General features: G+C 42.7%; 1 protein-coding gene across 7 annotated transcripts in view; it reads left to right on the forward strand.

Annotated features, from left to right (window-relative positions):
* ATP8A1 (ATPase phospholipid transporting 8A1) overlaps positions 1 to 23,496 on the forward strand; it is a 233,578-nt gene that overhangs the window by 179,975 nt on the left and 30,107 nt on the right. For 6 of the 7 annotated variants that reach the window (XM_039539925.1, XM_039539927.1, XM_039539926.1 and 3 more), the window contains 4 exons: positions 1,577 to 1,655; positions 15,493 to 15,554; positions 21,042 to 21,098; positions 21,629 to 21,736. In XM_039539925.1, coding sequence (XP_039395859.1) covers positions 1,577 to 1,655; positions 15,493 to 15,554; positions 21,042 to 21,098; positions 21,629 to 21,736 — 306 coding nt within the window. Of the gene's footprint in view, positions 1 to 1,576; positions 1,656 to 15,492; positions 15,555 to 21,041; positions 21,099 to 21,628; positions 21,742 to 23,496 lie in introns of all 7 variants that reach the window. The other variant, XR_005599008.1, reaches the window with a different exon arrangement.

Here is a 23,496-nt window from a genome sequence, read left to right on the forward strand (position 1 = left end):
ACTTATAACTAAATTGGCCAAAACCAAAAAGAATCCTGGTAAAAGTTGTGAAAAATCACATGACATGCTAAGTAATGCCTCCTGAATTTTCAGTTAATTAATCCAGAAAGACACTTAAATTAGGTCAGTTATATCTATATATGATGTGTTTCACAGAAAAAAAAATGAAAATCTGTAATTTTATTTCTTATGTAATCCTTCAGTGTTCAGGGCTGTCCAGGACTTAAACACACAGCTCTCATGGAAATTGTGTGGCTATATCCCTTGCAAGTTTTTGCAATGTTAATGAGTAAATGTCTACAAAATACTTAACTATAAGCAGAACAGTTGGTGTGGGTTTTGAGTGTGGAAGAATTGGAATCATTGTTGCACTGAATGATGATGCATAGGTTTATTATGGTAAAAAGGGTCAAGGGTTATGAGGTCATGACAGAGGTTAAAGGATTAGCCTGTGACAATAAGTATTGGTCAGGAAAATGGAAAAGTAGAACAAATTTTTCTTGCACCCACCTGTGCTTTCTGTCAAATAAAAAATTGTAGTAATGACATGGCAAGAAGGAGAGACAAAGGTTAATGAGTAACACAAGTTCAAATGTGCAAAGTATTGGAGCATAAATTGGATCATACACCCCAATATAGCAGGGTAAGATAACAAAGGACTTTGAGACATAATGGAAAATTTTGTGAGGCAGGCAACTTAATTTCTATTGTTTGAACAACTTAAAACTATTAATACATGTCAGTTTTGTACAATAAATATTATGTTTGTAAAAAGCATTTCTAATGATAAAACATGATTATTGTCCTGAAGGATACAAGAGTTCAAAATCCATTTTTCTCGATAGTTTAGTGAGGTCTTTCATACCTATCTACAATATGCTATAGAAAGCACCAATATTACATTTATGCTTATACTTAATACAGCACAGTTCCTATGAACAGTATTTGTCTTTCACAAATGATAATAAATTTGGTAGTAAAATTAGTCATTTAGCACAAATGTTTTCAAGTTTAATAACTTGTCTCATGTCAAATAAGAAAGCATTATGGAAAGTTTATTATGAATTATACAGTAAGAAGAAATCCAAGAAAGATGCTTTTTAATTTCAATGTGTATTTTATTTTGTATCTGAAATACGTAGACTAGTTTGTAAAGAAATTTGGGTTTAACTGTCCTTTTATCCAAATTGTGTATCATGTGAAAAAGGTAAAACGAAACCCAAATGCTAAAGTAATTTTTAGTGCATCATCTAAGAAATGTAATAAAGTTTGTAGTTGTCTGTTTTGTTGCATATTTTTCATCATAGCCAAAATACTGTTTTGTATATATTTTAAAATTTTACTGACAATTGTGAAATTTAAAAGTGACAGTAAGCATCTTTTTTTTGAAACATAAAAACAAACATATGTCCCATGAAGGGCTAAGAGGCAGAAAGTGCCTGTCAGTTATATCCGTTCACAGTGGTGGCTTGACAAAAATACCTTTTGTGATTCTAACTTAGAGATAAAAAGAAGGTCATGGTTCACAGAGCTAGTTTATCGCAAATGGTTCTCATGGATTTTTGTTTTCCCTTAGGTTTTCTGGGTTCATTGTTTAAATGGCCTCTTCCACTCAGTTATTCTGTTTTGGTTTCCACTAAAAGCCTTCCACTATGGTAAGTAAGTAAAACAAATACAAACTCTGAAAAGTACTGTATTACCTTCCTTGAAAAATAATAATGTCCAAGATTACACTAATAAATACCAACAACATTACACTATTCCATTTTTATGTACTATTTCTAGAACTAAACCAATATATGCAATCTAAAGATTTTTATTCAAATTGTGGGAAAGAAAGAATGCCTTTTGCATAATTTAGTACATTCTATGCACTGGTATGGAGATAAAATTGGTTTTTAAATAAATTCAGTTCACATTTTTTGTACATTCATATGAGTTGATACTTACTTGATTTGCTACAGTTTATGTGATATTAGTATCATGTATTTGTATTATCAGTTTGACTGCCCTTTCAGTTTAGGGAAGGGTATATACCATACTAATCCTTACACTCCTATATTTTTCAGGGGTACATTAGCTCATCAGTATATAGAGGACTATGAAAGGGCAGTGGCAACTGGGTAGGTGATCGGGTGAAGTTAGGTTGAGAATCACTGTGAGATATCTCCCCATTTACACCATTGTATGTGGGCCACATCCAATACTACTTATATGGCCCTGAGGATGTCACATGGGCCTCGGCTGTGTGCTGATTGGGCCACAGGTTGAGAACCAATGCTCCAGGAGGACAGTTGAGTTTGGTAGCTGTGTTATGCATCTTTCAGACAAGGAGAAGGAGAGTTGTGGCAGCTGTGCGAATGTTTTGGAGATGTAGAAAGGTTCTAGTATTTAGGAGGAGAAAATGGAAGGGCCACAAATACTGGGATCAAATTCCTTAGGAGAGCTTCAGCTGCTAGGATAAGGCTTAGGGTTGCCAACTTCCTAATCGCACAAAACCAAACATCCTAGCCCCACCCCTTCCCTGAGGCCTCACCCCCTGCCCCCGATCCTTCCCTGAGGGCTCCCCCACTACCCCCACTACATTCCCCCTCCCTCGGTGGCTCGCTCTCACCCACCCTCACTCACTTTCACTAGGCTGGGGCAGGTTGGGATGTGGGAGAGGGTGAGGGCTCTAATTGGATGTGTGGGCTCTGAGGTGGGGCCGGAAATGAGGAGTTCAGGGTGCAGAAGGGGGTTCTGAGTTGGGGTGTGGTAGGGGGCTGTGAGTAAAGGCAGGGGGTTGGGGTGCAGCAGAGGATACAGGCTCTGGGCTGGGGATGTGGGCTCTGGATGTGGGCTCTGTGGGCAGGAGGGATTTGGAGTGCAGGAGGGAGCTCCAGGCTAGGGGGTGGGGGCAAGGGATTCGAAGTGTGGGGGCGCTACAGGTTGAGGCAGGGGGTTGAGGTGGGAGTATGGGCTCTGGGGTGGGGCCAAGGATGAGACGTTCAGGGAGTAGGGAGGCGGGTCTGGGCTAGGGCAGAGGGTTGGAGTATGGCGGGCAGTGAGGGCTCCGGCTGGTGGTGCAGGTTCTCTGATGGGGCCAGGGATGAAGGGTTTGGGGTACAGGAGGGGGCTCTGGGTTTGGGAGGGGCTCAGGGATGGGGCAGGGGGTTGGGGTTTGGGATTAGGGCATGGGCTTCCCTTGGGTGGCTCCTGGTCAGTGGCACAGTGGGGCTAAGGCAGGCTCCTGCCCGTCCTGGGTTCATGCTGTGCCCCAGAAACAGCCAGCAGGTCAGGCTCCTAGAAGGGGTGGGGGCCAGGTGGCTCTACACGCTGCTCTCGCCCGCAGGCACCACCACCCCCAGCTCCTATTGGCTGCAGTTTCCAGCCAACGGGAGCACGGAGATGGTGTTCGGGGGGCAGCATGTGGAGCCCAGTAGCTCCCCTGCCTAAGAGCCAGACCTGCTCGCTGCTTCCGGGGCTCAGTGCGGTGCCAGGACAGATAAGGACTAGCCTGTCTTAGCCCTGCAGCTCTGCGGACCAGACTTTTAATGGCTTGGTAGGCAATGCTGACCAGAGCCACCAGGGTCCCTTTTCGACCGGGCGTTCCAGTCGAAAACCAGACACCTGGCAACCCTAATAGGGCTACTGATGGAGGAAAGTGAAAGAGGTAAGCCATCTACTCAGATTGTATGATGCAGATGGGGGATGTTTTAGTGAGCACACTGTGATATAGGATAAAGATTCTGGTGGGAGTTGAGTAGTTCAGGCAGCTGAACAAGACTGCTGAGATGCTGTGAGAGTGCTCTAACATCTTCAGTCCGAGGTTGCCACAAAATTGACATACTGATGTTATTGTTTTAGGCTATCTATACTTTCTAAATATTCTGGATAGTCATTAGAGAGCTTGATTTTAAGTGACCTGGTATATGGGCATTTGTAAATACACCTCTACCTCGATATAACGCTGTCCTTGGGAGCCAAAAAATCTTACCGCGTTATAGGTGAAACCATGTTATGTTGAACTTGCTTTGATCCACCGGAGTGTGCAGCCCCGCCCCCCCCCCCCCGAAGCACTGCTTTACCGCGTTATATCCAAATGTGTGTTATATTGGGTGGCATTATATCGAGGTAGCAGTGTATCTTCACTTTCACATGTATCTTTTAAAAGTCATGGAAGACAGGAGAGAATCCAGAATACTGGAAAAGGGCAAATATAGTGCCAATCTATAAAAAGGGAAATAAGGATAACCCGGGGAATTACAGTCATCTTAACTTCTGTACCTGGAAAGATAATGGAGCAAATAATAAAGCAATCAATTTGCAAACATCTAGAAGATGATAAGGTGATAAGTAACAGTGAGCATGGATTTGTAAATAACAAATTGTGTCAAACCAACCTGATAGCTTTCTTTGTCAGGGTAACAAGCCTTGTGGAACGGGAGGTAGACGTGGTATATCTTGACTTTAGTAAAGCTTTTGATACTGTCTCGCATGACCTTTTCATAAACAAATTAGGGAAATACAACCTAGATGGAGCTACTATAAGTGGGTGCATAAATGGTTGGAAAACTGTTCCCAGACAGTAGTTACCAGTGGTTCATGGTCATGCTGGAAGGGCATAACAAGTGGGGCCTCGCAGCTATCAGTTCTGGGTCTGGTTCTGTTCAATAGCTTCATCAATTATTTACATAATGGCATAGAGAGTACACTTATAAAGTTTGCAGACGATACCAAGCTGGGAGGGGTTGCAAGTGCTTTGGAAAATAGGATTAAAATTCAAAATGATCTGGATAAACTGGAGAAATGGTCTGAAGTAAATAGGATGAAATTCAATAAGGACAAATGCAAAGTACTCCACTTAGGAAGAATCAAAATGGGAAATGACTGCTTAGGAAGGAGTATTGCGGAAAGGGATCTGAGGGGCCATAAGCGAAGTATGAGTCAGCAGTGTAACGCTGTTGCAAAAAAAGCAAACATCATTCTGGGATGTATTAGCAGGAGTGTTGTAAGCACGACATGAGAAGTAATTCTTCCACTCTACTCCATACTGATTAGGCCTCAACTGGAGTATTGTGTCCAGTTCTGGGCGCCACATTTCAGGAAGGATGTGGACAAGTTGGAGAAAGTCCAGAGAAGAGCAACAAAAATTAAAGGTTTGGAAAACATGACCTATGAGGGAAGATTAAAAAAATTGAGTTGGTTTAGTCTGGAAAAGAGAAGTCTGAGAGGGGACATAACAGTTTTCAATATGCAAAAGGTTGTTACAAGGAGGAGGGAGAAAAAAAAATATTTTTAACCTCTGAAGATAGGACTAGAAGCAGTGGGTTTAATTGTAGCAAGGGAGGTTTAGGTCAGACATTAGGAAAAACTTCCTAACTATCAGGGTGGTTAAACATTGGAATAAATTGCCTAGGGAGGTTGTGGAATCTCCATCATTGGAGATTTTTAAGAGCAGGTTAGACAAACACCTGTCAGGGATAATGTAGATAATACTTAGTCCTGCCATGAGTGCAGGGGTCTGGACTAGATGACCTCTCGAGGTCCCTTCCAGTCCTATGATTCTATGTACATGAGCTATAGAGATGCCCATATGTCCAGTTTACACACTGACTAGATGAGCATTTGCTAATATGCTGAAAAATCAGACCTAGAAAGCTTTGGACATCTAAAAATGCAATCAAAGCATCTGAAAATTGCTTGATCTCTCAGGTGTTTTCCTTATGCTGCTTCTCTTCTTTGATCTGAGATTTCTCTTCCATCTCATTTCTTGTTCATCTGTTTCTTCTTTCATCATGAGGAAAATTCTAGACTACCAGAACTGTAGCATCCTCTGTTAGGAAACATGAAGAAAAAGAATAGTGAAAGGCATAAAGACTTCACCCCTTACATCTCTTTTATTTATTATTTTTGTCTTCTCTGCTGAAAACATGAAGTCTAGCTTTCAGTTCTTCCAGTTCAGCTCCCTTTGTTCAGTATAGTAATTTCTCTTTCAGATTAGAAGATAAGAGCAAGATTGATACTAGGAAGGGACATGGAGTATAGAGACAAAATTAGGAAGCACCCAGCTAGAAAAGACCACAATTAAGAACCATCTGGTGACTCTACACCAATTTGCAGGTTTCCAGTCCCTAATAACTTTTGGAGAGCATCTTTCAGGGATTCCTATAAGAGTGTGCAGGACCCCGATGGGAGGAAGAATGTCAAAACGAACCCTTCAGAGGATCCTGGTGGAGAAAATATCTGAGACAATACTTCAGGGGACCCTTCATCTTCTGAACAGGCTTCCATCTTCTTAAGTAATAATGACTGTCTTTCTCAAGCCCTTTACTATCTTTACCCCACATGTTTGATTCCTACTTGCTCTCTTCCAGTGATGCATTAGTTCTGGTGGTGCTTTTGTGGTAATCAGTGCCTTCTTTCTGAATTCCTCAGAATTGAAAAGCACTGAGGTAGAGAGATATTGTCCCTATTTTATAGAGGAGAAGGCTGAGGTGCAGAGACATGGTATGACTCACCTGTAGTCTCTTGGAAGGTATGTTACAGAATCAGAGATGGAAAGCTGTATCACTAAAGAATTTGTTTGTGATGAGAATCAAGGGTTGGTATCTTTGTGTTTTAAAGGCTCTACATTGTACCAGCCTTCATCGAAGAAGCATTGAGGACATCCCCATGCTTCAGCTCTCAGGTCTTTTTTAATCTAGCTGGTTCCAGAATGAAAAAGAGAGAGTGATTTCCATAGTTCTCTTCCTTTATTATGGAGCTAAGGGGCATGCACTAGAAGGTGGCCTCTGACTCTGCAACAGGTGTTGAACTAGTAAGTTTGCCTTCAGATCCCATGCTTCTGCTTTTAGACCTCTCCTTCCTGTGGTGAAATGCATTCCTCTGGGTTGGGAAAAGGCCTTTCATTATATTTTCACTTTCCTGTTCTCCTCTGGACACTATGCAAAATCATTTGGACAGGACAGTCACTATCTGGGTGGCCCCTAAGGTCTGTGGACATGTATGAAAGTTTTCCTGCATCTTTTTACTGTGGAAGTAGCTCCATTTGTTACTAAAACCTCATCTTTGCATGTTGAATAATTAAGTTTGATAGATTAACTTCCATTCTTAGAGTTTTTCACCTGACAAAATGTTGTTTCATTTGTCTAGAAATTCATAAGTGGTTTTGGACTTCCATGTTAATAAGCCCATGATCCTGCCAACCCTCTACCCAAATCCTTCCTCTCCCCTTGAGAAGAAACTACACATTGTGAATGTAGAGAGAACCATTTAGTTTTACCTACTTCATATGCAGCCCTTTTGAAATACAAAGATAGTTTCTAACACCCTAGGTAGTCCATTTCTAACACCCTAGGTAGTCTCTCTGGCTACTATGACACTAACAGTCATTGATTAAACACTTGTGAACAAATGGGCTTAACTCCACCTCTGCCACTGAGAGACCACTCTAACCTAAGGGTATTTCCACCTCCTGCACAGGGTGGGACTAAGGTCCCCAGGCTAAAAATCTGCAAAGCTATAGTCAGTTCCTTACAAATGTTTCTCACTTTCCCATGTGTTTATAGATAGCAGAGGCAAACTTAATACTTAACATATTCCAAGTCACCTTTCACATAAACCCACCTTCCCTTATAGGATTGCTTAATATGTCTACTTATAGTCTGGAATTTTCCAAAGGATGCAAGAAGGAAGGGACAAATGACAAAGGGAAATTCCTCACTGGTCATTAAATTTGTTTGGGTTGCCCCTCTTAACCCATCCTGCATCCTATTTTGGCTGAGTTGATGGAATCTGTCCTTATCCTTTGCCTTTCAAAGTATTTGCAACCCCTCTAGCTTTGTGTTATCTGCAGACTTGATCAGTATGCTCTGTATACCTATATCCAGATAATTAATAAAGATGTTAACACCAGATCCTGAACAGATCCTTGTAGAACCCCTCTCAAGAGCTCCTTCCAATCTGACATCATTCCATTAATAGTTAATTCATTGTTTGCAGTTGTTTAACCAATATGTATCCACTTAATGGTAGTTTGGCTGAGCCTGCATTTCTCTAGTTTATTTATCAGAATGTCATGTGGGACTGTGTCAAAAGCCAAGTCCAAATATATTATGTCCAACACATTTCCCCTATCCACCAAACCAGTTACCCTATCAAAGAAGGAAATCAAGCTCAATTGGCATGATTTGTTCTTAGTAAATCCATGCTGGCTGCTAGTTATTACCTGTGCATCCTCCAGGTATTTGCAAATTAAATGTTTTATACATTGTTCTAGTAGCTTCCCAGATATCAAGGACAGGCTGACTGGTCTATAGTTCCCAGGTCCTCCTTTTTCCCCTTTTGAAAGATGGGCAGTACATAAGCCCTTCTCCAGTTTCCTGGGACTTCTCCTGTCATCCATGAGTTTGCATCCATTATTTCCAGTGACTCTAACGTTTTTTTTTCCAGCTAATTCCTTCAGCAACCTGGGGTGAATAGCATCAGGCCCCACTGACTTGAATTCATTCAAATTGGTCAGAAGTTCTCTGACGTGCTCTTTACTTATCCTGATCTGCATCCCTTCCCCTTTATTGTCTATGGTAATTTTGCTAGTCATCTGGTCAGATTATTTTTTTGTGAGAAGACTGAAGCAAAGTAGGCATTGAGCAGCTCTGCCTTCCTATCATCTTGCATTACCAGTTCACCTTCTCCATTGAGTAACGGACCCACACCATCCCTGATCATTCTTTTTTGTCTGACATATCTGAAGAACCCCTTCTTGTTGTCTCTAGCATTCCTTGACAGATGTAACTCATCCTTTGCCTTGTCTTTCCTGTTTTTGTCCCTACATACTTGTGCTATTCCCATATATACTTCCTTGGTGACATGCTCCTCCTTCCTTTTCCTGTATGTATCCCTTTGGTGTTTTTGATAGCTAAAAAGCTCGTTGTGCAGCCACATTGGCCTCCTGTGGCTCTTCTTATCTTTCCTCTGCATTGGAATAGCTTGATGTCGAGCCTCTAGTATTACATCTTTTAGGAACTGCCAGCCCCCTTCATCTTGTTTTCTTCCTAATTGGTCTTTCCATGGGACCTTGCCTACTATTTCTCTGAGTTGGTTGAAATCTCCCCTTCTGAAATCCAGTGTCCTTGTTTTGCTATTCTACTGTCCTCCTTTCCTTAGGATCTTGAATTCTATCACATCATGATCATTTCCTCCCAAGTTCCTGACTCCCTTCGCGTTCGCAACTAATTCATCCTTGGTGGTCAAAACCAGATCCAACATGGATGAGCCCCCCCCCCAGTTATTTCCTCAGCTTTCTGAATCAGAAAGTTGTCCCCTACACATGCTAAGAACTTGAAGGACATATTATGCTTTTCTGTAATAGTCTTCCAACAGATATCAGGGAAGTTAAAATCCCGCATTAATACTAGCTCATGTATGTTAGCTAATCATAGAATTATAGAATTGGAAGGGACCTTAAGAAGTCATCTAGCACAGTCCCCTGTTCTCATTGTAGGACTACGTATTATCTAAACCAGGGGCCGGCAACGTCCCTGCAGCCTGTGCCAATTCCTGCAGCTCCCATTGGCCGGGATCAGCAAACTGCCGCCACTGGGAGCTGCAGGGGGCCATGCCTGCAGATGGTCAATGTAAACAAAATGTCTCGTGGCCACCAACAGATTACCCTGATGGGCCGTGTGCCAAAGGTTGCTGATCCCTGATCTAGACCATCCCTGACAGGTGTTTGTCTAAACTGCTTCTAAAAGTCTCCAGTGAAGATTCTATAGCCTCCCTAGGCAATTTATTCCAGTGCTTAACTACCTTACAGGAAGTTTTTCCTAATTTCCAACCTAAACCACCCTTGCTGCAATTTAAGCCCATTGCTTCTTGTCCTATCCTTGCAGGTTAATGAGAACAATTCTTTTCCCTCCTGCTTATAGCAACCTTTTATGTAGTTGAAAACTGTTATCATGTCCCCTCTCAAACTTCTGTTCTCCAGACTAAACAAACCCAAATTTTTCCATCTTCCCTCATACGTCATGTTTTCTTGATCTTTAATCATTTTTGTTGCTCTTCCCTGGACTTTCTCTAATTTGTCCACATCTTTCCTGAAATGTGGTGCCGAGAACTGGACACAATACTCCAACTGAGATCTAATCAGCACAGATATAAACTGGACACTAGGAAGTTTAGACTTGAAATTAGACGAAGGTTTCTAACCATTAGAGGAGTGAAGTTCTGGAACAGCCTTCCAAGGGGAGTAGTGGGGGCAAAAGACATATCTGGCTTTAAGACTAAGCTTGATAAATTTATGGAGGGGATGGTATGATGGGATAGCCTAATTTTAGCAATTAATTTGGCAATTGATCTTTGATTATCAGCAGGTAAGTATGCCCAGTGGTCTTTGATGGGATGTTAGATGGGTTGGGATCTGAGTTACTACAGAGAATTCTTTTCTGGGTGCTGGCTGGTGAGTCTTGCCCACATGCTCAGGGTTTAACTGATTGCCATATTTGGGGTCGGGAAGGAATTTTCCTCCAGGGCAGATTGGCAGAGGCCCTGGAGGTTTTTCACCTTCCTCTGCAGCATGGGGCACGGGTCACTTTCTGGAGGATTCTCTGCAGCTTGAGGTCTTCAAACTGCAATTTGGGGACTTCGATAACTCAGACATAGGCTAGGGGTTTGTTATAGAAGTAGATGGGTGGGATTCTGTGGCCTGCATTGTGCAGGAGGTCAGACTAGATGATCATAATGGTCCCTTCTGACCTTAAAGTCTATGAGTCTATGAGAATAGAGCAGAATTACTTCTTGTGCCTTCCTTACAACACTCCTGCTAATACATGCCAGAATGATGTTTTCTTTTTTTGCAATAGTATTACACTGTTGACTCATATTTAGCTTGTGATCCACTATGACCCCCCAGATCCCTTTCCGCAATAGTCCTCCCTAGGCAGTCATTTCCCATTTTGTATGTGTGCAACTGATTGTACTTTCCTAAGAGGGGTACTTTGCATTTGTCCTTATCAAATTTCATCCTATTTACTTCAGACCAATTCTCCAGTTTGTCCAGATCATTTTAAATTTTGCTCCTGTTCTCCAAAGCACTTGCAACCCTTCCCGGCTTAGTATCATCCACAAACTTTATAAGTGTACTCTCTATGCCATTATATAAATAATTCATGAAGATATTAAACAGAACCAGACCCAGAACTAATCCCTGTGGGCAGAGCCGTCCCTTGGGGACGGCAAATCGGGGTGACCGTCCCGGGCCCTGCACTTTGTGGGGGAGACGCACTTCTAATCATGAGGAGGCAGGTGGGGAGGCAAGGCGCGTGGGTGAGCGGAGTGAGGAGGCGAACAGGGAGGTGAGCAGCAGGCGGGTGGGCAGGGCGATGAAGAGCCCCCCACACACACCAGAACCTCCCTCTCCCCTCAGCGCCTCCCGCCCTCCTGCGGGCCCCACCGATCAGTGCCTCCTTCTCCCTCTCAGTGCCTACCACCTGCCACAGATCAGATGCTTTGTGGCATCAGGAGGTGCTGGGGGGGAGGGGAGGAAAGGGGAGTGAGGGAGCAGCGTGCTGGGGACTGGACAGAGCCAGGGGGAGCACCTCTTCGCAGATTAGAAACTCGGCACCTATGTCCCAGGCCCCACACACCCCTAAGGACAGCCCTGCCTGTTGGACCTCACTTGATATTCCCTTCCAGCTTGACTGTGAAGTACTGACTATTGTCTGAGAATGGTTTTCCAACCAGTTATGCACCCACCTTATAGTAGCTCCTCCTAGGCTGTATTTCCTAGTTTAGTTATGAGTAAGTCATGCAAGACCATATCAAAAGCCACACTAAAATCAAGATACACCTTATATACAAGATATATCTTGTTAACTGCTTGTAGAATGCCTCAGCACTTACTCTTCCTCATTTTGTGGTCTGGAATAGACGACCACCATACCATTGCGACTATTCTTTTCCCTTTTTATCTTCACCCAGAGACTCTAAGTAGATCTGCTACTCACTTGCTCTTGAATCTGAGCAAGTGTATACATTCTTGACATACCATGCAAATCCTCATCTTTTTTCCACATACCTATCCTTCTGGAACAAGCTATGTCCCTCATTGCTGGTACTCTAATCATGGTAGTTGTCCCACCAAATCACTGTAATGCCAATTAAGTCATAATTTTCTTCATATCTTGTAGTTCATCCTACTTGTTCCCTATACTTCTTGCATTGGTATACAGGTATCAAAGATATTTTGCAGACTGCCCTGTTGTTTTTCTTCTTGCCTTTTTAATGCAGTTGTATTTCTAGTCTCTTTTCCAGAATTTAGCCCCTTTCCCTTCTCTTCATTACTTGAGCCTAAATGTGTATTGGCCTGATTTTTTCCACCATCCCCCATAAGATCTAGTTTAAAGCTCTCATCAAGTTATCCAGACATTGTCCAAAGATGCTCTTCCCAGTATTTGATAGATGGAGCCCATCTCAACATGCATCCGACGAAGTGGATATTCACCCACGAAAGCTCATGCTCCAATACATCTGTTAGTCTATAAGGTGCCACAGGACTCTTTGCTGCTTTTACATCTCATCAAAGTAATCCTGGTACATCAGCTCACTGTCGATTAAGCCAAAGCTCTCTCACCAACACCACCTGAGTAGCCAGGCATTTACTTCCACGATTTGATGATCCCTTCCCAGACCTTTTCCTTCAATAGGGAGGATGGACAAGAACACCACTTGAGCCCCAAATTCTTTTATCCTTCTTCCCAGAGCCGTGTTGTCTGCGGTGATCTGTACAATGTCACTCTTGGTGGTATCATTGATGCCTATGTGGATAAGTAGGAAGTGGTAGTGGTCTAAGGGCTTAATGTGTCTTGGCAGACTCTCAATCACATCCTAAATTCTAGCTCTGGGCAAGCAGCACTGTTCTTGGGATTCCTGGTCCAGTCGTCAGATAGATAACTCTATCTGCCTTAGGAGGAATCCCTGACTACCACCACTCTTCTCCTCCTCTTGGGAGTGGTGGTCATGGAACCCCATCCCTAGGACAATGCATCCCATGCCTTCTGGTCGACAGGGTCTCCTTCTGATTTCTTCCCTCAGATGACTCTTCCAAGGCATTCTTAGCAGTAGTACCTGTGCTGAGAGTCTGAAAGTGGTTGCTTAGATCTATCTGTGTTAGGGGTATATTGGTTCTTCTTCTTGTGGAGGTCACACTCTGCCAATTTTCTTCCCTGTTCCCTGTTCTTCCCTGTTCTTCAGTCCTCTCTGTATTGCCCTCTCTGATTCTTCAGCATGCTGTACCCACAATACCAAATCCTAACTTCTATCCAGGAAGTCTTCATTTTTGCTGATGCAATTCAGGGTCAATACTTGTGACTCCAGTCCTTTAATCTTTTCTTCCAGTGTGGAGACCAGACTCATACAGATGAAGTCGCTTCTGTCCTCTGGTAGAAAGACAAACATGGCACATCCTGTGCAGGTCACAACAGCTGTTCCCTCACTGTCCATATTTTCTTCCTTTTTAATGTATCAAGAGCCTCTTCTCTTCAGTTGATGTATTTACTGTTCCCAGAAGGCTGAAAGGCAAAAAATCTTTGGGCTCTCCTCCTAGGCAAACTTCCAAGCAAACTCCCTCTATTTGCATCTACTCTGTCTGTGCACCTCTCTTGGTCGTCTATATATCTAGTGTTGAAGCAGGCAGGAACATCCACATCTATAGCTTTTGTGGCAGTAATATATAGCATGTCAGCAAGTAGTAATATCCCAATCCCTCTATCTGTCAGGTTTTTTTCAATATGCAGTGTAGTTGTAGCTGTGTCAGTACCAGTTTTTTCACTGTTGACCAACAGAAGAGCTGTCACTAACAGCAGCTATTGCAACAGTCACTAAACAACCTGAAAAATAAGGTTTTTGTCATAATTTTGTAATTATGTCAGTAAAAAAGTAATTTTATGATTCTTGACTATGACACTGCTGACATCCCAGTATCCTGATGAACCATCAATGATTTCTTTTGAAGGGGAGAGACAGAAGCACTTCTGATGCATGATAAAACTAATTTCTGTTCCAGCTTTTTGTGAAAGGGTTATAAAGGGAGTAAAATGAAAATAAACAAGTAAAATGTTTAAATTCACAAACAGTAGAATAATGAAATTAATCAACAGAATATCAATAAACCTAATGCAAGGCAAGGTAGCAAAAAGTGGATTGTGCAGTATACTTTCTACTACAGACTGCAACTACCTGCCTGTTGATTTCTGTATCTTTCTCATGCTCTCAACCCAAACTGACTAAAGAGGAAAAGAGCTCCATTCTCTTTTTTGTTTTCCCTCTGATTTGGCCATTATTTCCTTCCTTACTGCCACTGAAATTTCCCTTCTTTTTTCTTTCCCTTTCTCACCACCTGTCTCCTCTTTCTTTCAGGTATCTCATCCCACTCCTTTTTTGTGTCCCCTCCTTGCTTCATAAAAAACTATTAAAATGATTAAATACAGTAGTGTTTCCTTTCCATTGCTAAAGTGATTGGGATCTGTACAACATAATAAACTTTCTGGTTTGGTTGCAATGTAAGGTGCAGTTAATGCTGAACTCAGCATTAACTGCACTGCAGTATAGGATATGCTTCTGTATTTAACATACACAAATTTTAGTGAGCACCAATACATCCCATTTAGGATGAGGAGTCCACTCAGAGATGCTTCCGTCAATTTGTTCATTCCAGGCACAACACCAAAGTATTCTGGAGACTACAATTATCCTACATACTAAGACCCTTCAGAGAACTGTGATCTTAAAAACTGGTACTGCTGGAAGTAGACAATCAAGTATGTTCTGTATAAACAAGCGTGAAGGCACTGCTTCAAAATTCATGTTTCAGGAAGCCTTGCAAATGTGTTTTTATATACACAGATACTTATGTTTGTGTATGAGGTAGTATATATAAGTTAGTGTATATAAGATGTGTATATCCACACACAAACTTGCATGCAAACACATTAAATACACAAAATCACAGAACTGTCCAATTTTGGCCAGCTCAGATAACAAACATCCCAAAAAAGAATTAAAATGCTAGGGCAGAAGAATTGGCTATCCCTATTCCAGAAACATGTTTGCTTAGATAGACAGACAGACAGACAGTATCATGTCCAAAAATATGTATACTTCATATATGCCTTGAGGGAAGTTATTGTGTTTGTAAATTCTGTGATTAAAAAATATATTTAGCCTTTATGGGAAACACTTGTTTCTTACTTCATTTATAGCTGGAAAGTTCTAGAGAGCTAAGACATTAATAATTGCTCTCCCTGCTCTGACCAGTCACTGGTCACCACTACTAAAGATAACCTAAAAGGCATTCATTTCAGGAAATTCTGCCTTGTCTTGTGTTGGGAGCACCAGACCCAGTGCCCAACAGAAAGAGTTCTGTTAGACTATACCTTTACAAAAACAGAATTGCAGGGAATATCCCATAAATAAACGTTGTTTTTTTTTAAATCATCATTCTTTTTTTTCCTGCAGGTACTGTATTTGGCAATGGTAAAACTTCAGACTACCTGCTCTTGGGAAACATTGTTTACACTGTAAGTCTTGCTGCCATTGTCTGGTGTTCTATTAGCTGGTTATTTTTTCTAATCTTTCTCTTTTAACTTTGCTGCTTCTTCATTCCATATATGTGTACTTAATAATGATATATTAAATGCCTATATTTTAAATATATGTTTCTAATATTATTTATACTTTTTCTTTCTTTGTGTTAACTCTTCCATGTAAAAAACAATGTGGTGTCTTGAGAATAAATGGACAAATTGGATGATCCTATGAGGTGCATGATTTGCAGACTCTGGTTCTCTGCCAGCAAGCTCACAAAACAAGGGCGAAAGGATAGGCCTGTTTGCCCTTTTTACAGGGTGCTATCTTTTGTGCAAAGGAAAGAATGAGGATTGTAATTTCCTGGCATTTTCCATGGTGCATATAAATCCCTGGGGGACAGACCCCAGCTGATTCATCAGTGAAATTGGTTTGGGGCCCTGTGTACACACAACTCTCTCTTCCTCCTCTTAATCTTGGAGAAGGTAGTGCCCCATGAGTCAAGGCCAATATCAAGGACTTGCTAGATGCTCCCCATGGAGGCATCTGAGTTGTCAGAAGTAACCAGAAACCTAACTCACTCACCTGTTACTTTCTTTTTGTTTATTAATTACGGTTTGTACTTTCCTTTAGTTTTCTATCCCCTGTAGTAGGTAATGGAATAAAAACGTGTTTTTCATTTTCTTAAATACTTCTCTCAACCAGCAACTGAGGGCTTCCTCGAGTCATTAAAAGCAGCAGTCTCATACTGTTCCTTGCACTTCTTTTTCCCTTCCTCTCTTAAGATAGGGATTCATTCCCTTAAAGGATGTTCCTGTTTCCGTATGCACAGAACAAAATAAATCCTGCTAGAGAAGTACAAACATACATCCCTATCAGGCTCATCTCCTTAGTGAAATGGGAAGTATCTGAATTGAAACAGGAGGAAATAGTCCAGAATAGTAAATTGCTCTTCAAGTCTGTGTCAGTGTGGATAGTACTGTCGAGGTGTATGCACTGCATGCATGCGAGATTGGATTTTTTTTGAATGGCAGTGTCTGTGGGAGCCATGTATGTTCCCTGTGCCTTTTTGTGTTCCTATGAAAAGGCATAAAAGACAGAGTGGCTGCATTCCTCCCTCAGTTCCCTTTTACCACTCATGGCAGCAAGACAGAACCCAACAAGTGTCCGACCTTCAGAGACCTTAAATCAGTTCTTTCAACCTTTTAATGAAGAATATTATTGTCATGCTTTTTCTCTAAAGGATGTACCTTTAAAAAAAAGAGAGAGAGAGAGAGATAAAAACCATTTGGTCCCCCTGCACACCTTCATGCCAACTACCACAGCTTGTGGTGAAGTCCAAGCACTCAGGATACAAACCTGGCCTCCTGCAGTGGACCGATCCCCATTAATGATGGACACAGCCAATGCATCTTCTGCAGCCCAGCATCTCCCACAATTCTGGATATCTGGGCTGCTCTCCTCACTCTGCAGCTCACTGGAGGCAGATCAGCATTCTGGCATTGCACGCTGTGGCCATGTCACCTCCACTCCCAACAGATTCTCTGCCTCCACAGCAGCAGACAGTTTGGCTGCTTCAATTGCTCCTGCCTTCACCTTTATTTTTTACTTTTTTTTAATGTCTTCCCTATTCTTGGGCACAAGGAGCAATGATCTTCCGTTTCAACAGTCCTCCTCCTCCATGGGTTGGTTAACTGTCTGGGAGTATAACCCAGCTCCTCTGCCCCTATGCAAGTATGACAGAACTGCCAAGAAAGCACTGGCTCAAATCCAAGTCGTGATCTATATATGAGGCATCCTTCCCGGGATTGGTAGATGGCGAGTTGTGCCCAGCCTGCACCATCCAACCAACCCTAAACTCCATTAGGTCCCAGGGCTATGAGTCAAACAGGCAGGTAGAGTCCTCTACCCATCAAGGTAGCCATGATTCATCAGAGGAATAATGGATCGGGAATCCCACTGCAGAGCAGGGTGAAGTTCCAAAAACAAAGGAGGACCCTGACCGCTCAACTTGGGGAGTAAGTCCCAAGGGCCTCTACAGAACAAAGAAGGAGACTTGCAGGTTCTCCCCACCCCAAGTCTTAAAGTGAGTCCCGAGTGCCCTGGGGGAAAAAAGCAGGGCTTCTAATCAGCCCCTCTCCCTTCCAAGTCAACCATGAAGATTCTGACCCAGATCTTTTAGGAGATAAAAGTCTTTCAACTCTTCTTCCTCCTCCTCTTCCCCCTCATCCACTGAGGATGGTGAGCTATTGGACTCCAAGTCTGATCAGGATTGGGAAAAAATACAGCAAAGATTTTTTGCCCCTCTGAGAAGTTCTAGACTAGGTGCAATAAGGTTGTCTCCATTGAACAGGCTCCTGAGAGTAAGTCTTAGAGTGAATTTCTCCCCTCAAAATCCTCCACCGCCACTGTGACACCCCTTCAGTCCTCCTTCCTGCTTTGGAAGCGCATCCCTCTCGTGGCTGGAAGATCTTAAAGTCCGTAAGGACAGAGATCACCCTGACTCTGTTTCTATTTTAAAGAAAGTCACCCCTAGCAACAGCATTAGATGCAATGAGTTTCTCAGCCCAAGCAATGGCTTCCAGCTCAGTAACCAGGCACCACTGAGCTTTGATCCTGGAAAGTGGATATTTACTCTAAGCAGGTCCTCTGCTCAGCCAAGTTTACAGGCTGCCTGCTCTTTGGAGAAAAGCTGGATAAGGTGGTGGCTGACAGTGTGGCAAAATCCAGACTGTCTCTCCCTTGTTCACTCAGTGTCCTCAGGAGATAATATAGACCAGCCTTCAGACAGAGGCGCTCCTTTTGCCCTTCATCATCACAGAGATACCAGCACAGGCACAACAGATTCTCCAGAGGAAAATAACTGCATCAGGGTTTGGGAGAAAAGTCCAGAGAAGTCTGACCCCCCACCAATCCACTTTGTCACAGGTCACATAGGCCTCCACCCAGAGCTGAAGCTGGGGGTAGAATTTCCCATTTCCTAAAGGAATGGTTTTCATTGATTACAGACAAGTGGATCAGGGAGATTGTGAGCTAGGGATACTTCCTCAAGCTGCAGGTTCCATCCCATTCATTCTTCATCCAGGTGCCAGTTTCCAGAGACCCTTCAAAACACAATGTGGTCCAGAACAAAATATCTCATCTTCTGGATATGAGAGTGATTGAGTGTGTTCCCACCGAAGAAAGGTTCTCTGGATTCTATTCTATCTTCTTCATCATTCAGAAGTTCACAGGAAGGCAGGGGAGTGGGGGTTGGTATCAGAGCTGTACTCAAACTCAAAAGGGTTAACAAATGGATGAAGAAAATGAACTTTCGGATGGAGACGCTGGCCTCTATGGTGTCATCCCTCTCCTGGGAGGAATACTTGATCTCAGTGGATCTAGAAGACACACATCTCCTCCATATCCCCATCAGATTGTGCCACCACAGACTTCTGAGGTTCACCTACAGCAGGAAACATTATCAGTACCAAACACTCCTGCTCAGCCTGTCCATGGCCTCCAGGGTTTTTAGAAAGGTAGTGTTGGTGATTATAGCCAGACTCAGGTTGAAGGGAACTTTCCTGTACTCCGTCCTATACAAACATCCTGATTAGAGCTCCATTGCAACCAACAGTGCACAGAGCCATGCCTCAGATGCTGAATCTTCTACAGGAGCACGGCTTCATCATCAGTGTCAAGAGAAGTTCCTTGATTGCATCAACCAGAATAGCCCACCTGAGAGAGGAGTTAGATATCATCATAGCAAAGTTCTACCCATCATTAGAAAGGTTCCAGAAAATCCAGGAGTTTATCATCCTGCTCTGGAGCTGCAAAAGGCCTACCATAGCACTGTGTTTCCAACTACTAGGCCTCCTGGTGTCATGTATAGGGATCATTCCATGGGTCAGTCACCCAGCACACATCTTCAAGCCTTCATCCCAAAAGTGTGGGACCACTTCCCAGAACACATGAAAGATCAAGTATGAGTTATGACACACATGTTCAACTCCCCACAATGGTGATCAGCCCACAACAATGTCTGCAAAGGCATGCCCATCTGCCTTCCAGATCCTCTAGTTTTCACAACTGATGCCTGCCTAGGAGGCTGAAGAGCTCATTTGGAGATCAGATCAACCCAGGATCTCCGGAACCCAGAGGAAAAGACTCACAGCATAAACCTTGTAGAGCTCAGAGCAGTCAGACTGGCTCTGCAACTGTTCCAGTCCATCCTAGCAGGGAACCATGGCCTAGTTCAATCAGACAATATAATTATGGTTGCATATTTAAACAATGAAGGGGGAACAAGGAATCTGGCACTACAAGTGGAAATAATGAGGTAGGTGGAGCCATTTCTCCTTTCCCTCAGAGTGATCTACATAAAATAGGGTCTGACTGGTTCAGAGTCAACAACTCTGAGTGGTGCCTGAATCAGGCGGTTTTCAGGCTAATTTTTTGGATGTTCAGCCTACCTTTGACTGACCTGTTTGCAAATCATATGAACATAAATATGCAAAATACTTCACAAGGAAGTAGACCCGAGATTTTTGGGGACAGATGCCTTATTACTAAGACTATGTTTTAGTTACGGGTATTTTTAGTAAAAGTCATGAACAGTAAACTGGCAGTAAACAAAAATTCACAGCCCATGACCTGTCCATGACTTTTACTATATACCCCGACTAAAACTGTGGGAGGCAGCTCGAGGGGCGGGGGCAGCCGTGGGCGCGACATGTGTGCAGCCCGGGGGGGCGCCACAGGTACTCGAGTGGGGGGAGGGAGGATCGCTGCCAGGGGGCTGCCACAGGTGCTGTGGGGGGCGGTTGGTGGGGCTCGGGCAGGTTCCCTACCTGGCTCCTGGGAAGCGGCTATTTCCAGCTACTAGCTCCACATGCTGCCTCCGCTCCCCCCCAAACCCTGGTTCTGCAGCTCCGATTGGCTGGGAACTGCGGCCAATGGGAGCTATGGGGGCAGTGCCTACGGGCGAAGGCAGCACGTGGAGTTAGGAGCTGAGGGAGGGGATTTCCTGTCACCCTTCCAGAGAGCCCCCCCCCCAGGTAAGCACTTGTATGATTGTGTAGATGGATCTTTTCTGCATTGCCTCCTCCAGCACTTCGTAGAAATGTTCCATTTCTTCATCTTCCACTTGCTGCGTGGGAGCATACACCTGAATAATTTTAATCCATCCATTCATTCATTCATTATTTCATGTTTTTAAGAACAATTAAAAAAACATGAAATAATGAATGAAATAGTAATAATATAAAAAAGGAATAAAAGTCATGTTTTATAAGTTTTAAGATACTGTATGCATGATTGCTATTTAATGGGTCATAAACTGTATAATAATTCACATGATTTTTTTCATGTGCATTACCATTAAATGTTAAACATAAGCTCTTTGTGGGTCCTTTTATTTTGAATTCCTGTGTTCCATTAATAGTCTGAGGACAATCTGATTTATTAAAGAAAAATAACAGATTTCTCTCCTTTTTTTACAGTTTGTAGTGATAACAGTGTGTTTAAAAGCTGGATTAGAGACTTCATATTGGACCTTGGTAAGAAAATGCTTATTATTCATGCTCTCAAGTACCCTACAGAAATATATGATAGATTAAATTTCCTTATTACTTTATTATTATCACTCAAATTATGCTATGCACTTTACAGTATCAAGTAAAGATGCAGTGTATGCCTCAAAAATCTTATATCTCTGAAATGACAAAATATTGTGGGTCAAAAACAAATGAAAAGCAATGAAGAGGAGGGACTTAGGACAAGGATTAAAATAATATCACATGGTTATGCAGCTGGATGTTATCACTAAGCTGTATGGGAATTTTTTTAATTTACTTTTGAAAATAAGTATTATCTTGCTCCAACTAAAGGGGCCCTAGTAGTTTTACCATTCACTTAGCAGGCACAGAGTTGGGTCAATGCTGGGCACTTCTGAAAATCCCATTTGTCAGAATTGCACTGTAAACTTCCAAGAAAAAAAACCATCTTTCTTAGAGTGTTCTGTATAGCACTGAACTCATTGTAGGGACTGAATAAATATTAAATATGTTTTGATTGTTCTGTTTTTCAGTTTAGCCATATAGCAATATGGGGAAGCATTGCACTTTGGGTAGTGTTTTTTGGAGTCTACTCGTCCTTGTGGCCTGTCATTCCTATGGCACCTGACATGTCCGGGGAGGTAATGTATGTCTTTTAACTAATCTCCAAATATCTGCATAAAATGTGGTTGAAATGCTCACTTAGGGTTTGATCTTTATTGGATTGCACTGTTTGCTGCAGGGACAGGAGAAAATTGTGAGGATTTTTCCCAATATTTGAGAGAATTTTTGAACATGCCATAGTGTATTGGGCAGGCTTCTCACATATCTATAGATTTATCTAAGTCTAATTGCTCTGTTATTATTGTCTTGTTAAAGGAACATAGGTTTGTACACTTTTATAAAAATTAGTTCAGCAGCAGCAGAAAAGGGTTCTCTATGTGACTGCATCACACAGCAAAGTGGGAGATCAATACCTAACCTAGTTGTAAGATTGATAGTACAGTAAAAGCTGTTTTATCCAGCATGTTGGGGGCATGGGGGTTGCTGGTAATTAAAAAATGCCGGTTAACTAAGAGGGAGGGAGTTTGGGTTCAGGAGGCGTGCGAGGCTGGGGTTGGGGCACGGAAGGGGATGTGGGGTGCAGGCTCTGGGAGGGAATTTGGGTGCGGGTGGGGGCCTGGGGCAGGGTATTGGGGATTGGGGTACCAGATCCGCGGGACACTCACCTCAGGCGGCTCCTGGCAAGCAGCGACCTGTCCCAGCTGCTCCTAGGCAGAGGTGCGGCAGGCGGCCCTGCACACTTCCCCAACCTGTCCCGAGCACTGGCTGTGCAGCTCCCATTGGCCGGAAACCATGGCCAATGAGAGCTGCGGGGGTGGCGCCTGCGAGCGGAGGCATCGCACAGAGCTGCTTGCTGCACCTCTGCCTAAGAGCAGCTGGGACAGGTTGCCGCTTGCGGGGAGCCGCCTGAGGTGAGCAGCCCCCAGATCCCACACCCCCTCCTGTGCCCCAAGCCCCCCAACCACACCCAAATTCCCTCCCAGAACCCACACTCCGCACCCACTCCTGTGTCCAAATCCCCTGCTGGCCCTGCGCCAACCAAACTAAAAACTGGACTTTAAATGAAGATCAGAAATGCCGATTTATAGAGATTTTGGATTGGTGAAGTGCTGGATAAAACAGCTTTTACTGTACCTTGGCAAGTTTTAATTTTCATTGAGAAAGTTTCACGCAACTTAGTGAACTAAAAATTCTGGCACTGGAATTATTTGGATGGGGACTGTTTTTCATATATGGCTATAACTGCAGAAGTACATTTGTTAATATAAAGTATTTCTTTGCAACATAAGAAGACCAAACATATTTTTGTAACGAAATCTTAAATTTTGCAGAAATTATTAAACCCACCAAAAATTTCAGAAACCCTAAATCACAGAATCCATTGACGTTCATCTCCCTAGTTTTCTCCTTTTATTTTGTTCCTTAGAATGCATTATTGTACTCCATTTTTTAAACTTTTTAATTGGAATGTTGTATTTCTCTTCCAATTATATGCTGAAGATTTTTAGTATTGGTTCAATCCTGCAAACCATACTCAAATTTTCCCCTTCTACTAGTTAGTTCTTTAGACAAAGTAGTGTAGAGATCTGTGCTGCAGTGCTTGAAGGTTTTGGGTTTAAATCTTGATGATGATGTTGCACATTGGGGAGTTGTTACAATAACACATAATAGAATTTGTTTTTTTGTTATGCCAGGGTAGGGTGACCAGATAGCAAGTGTGAAAAATGGGGACGGGGGTGGGGGTAATAAGTGCCTATATAAGACAAAGCCCCAATATCAGGACTGTCCCTATAAAATCAGGATATCTGGTCACACTATGCCAGGGTAAAAATTTTAT

Source organism: Mauremys reevesii, linkage group 5, assembly GCF_016161935.1.
Source record: "Mauremys reevesii isolate NIE-2019 linkage group 5, ASM1616193v1, whole genome shotgun sequence".
Classification (NCBI taxonomy): Eukaryota; Metazoa; Chordata; order Testudines; family Geoemydidae; genus Mauremys; species Mauremys reevesii.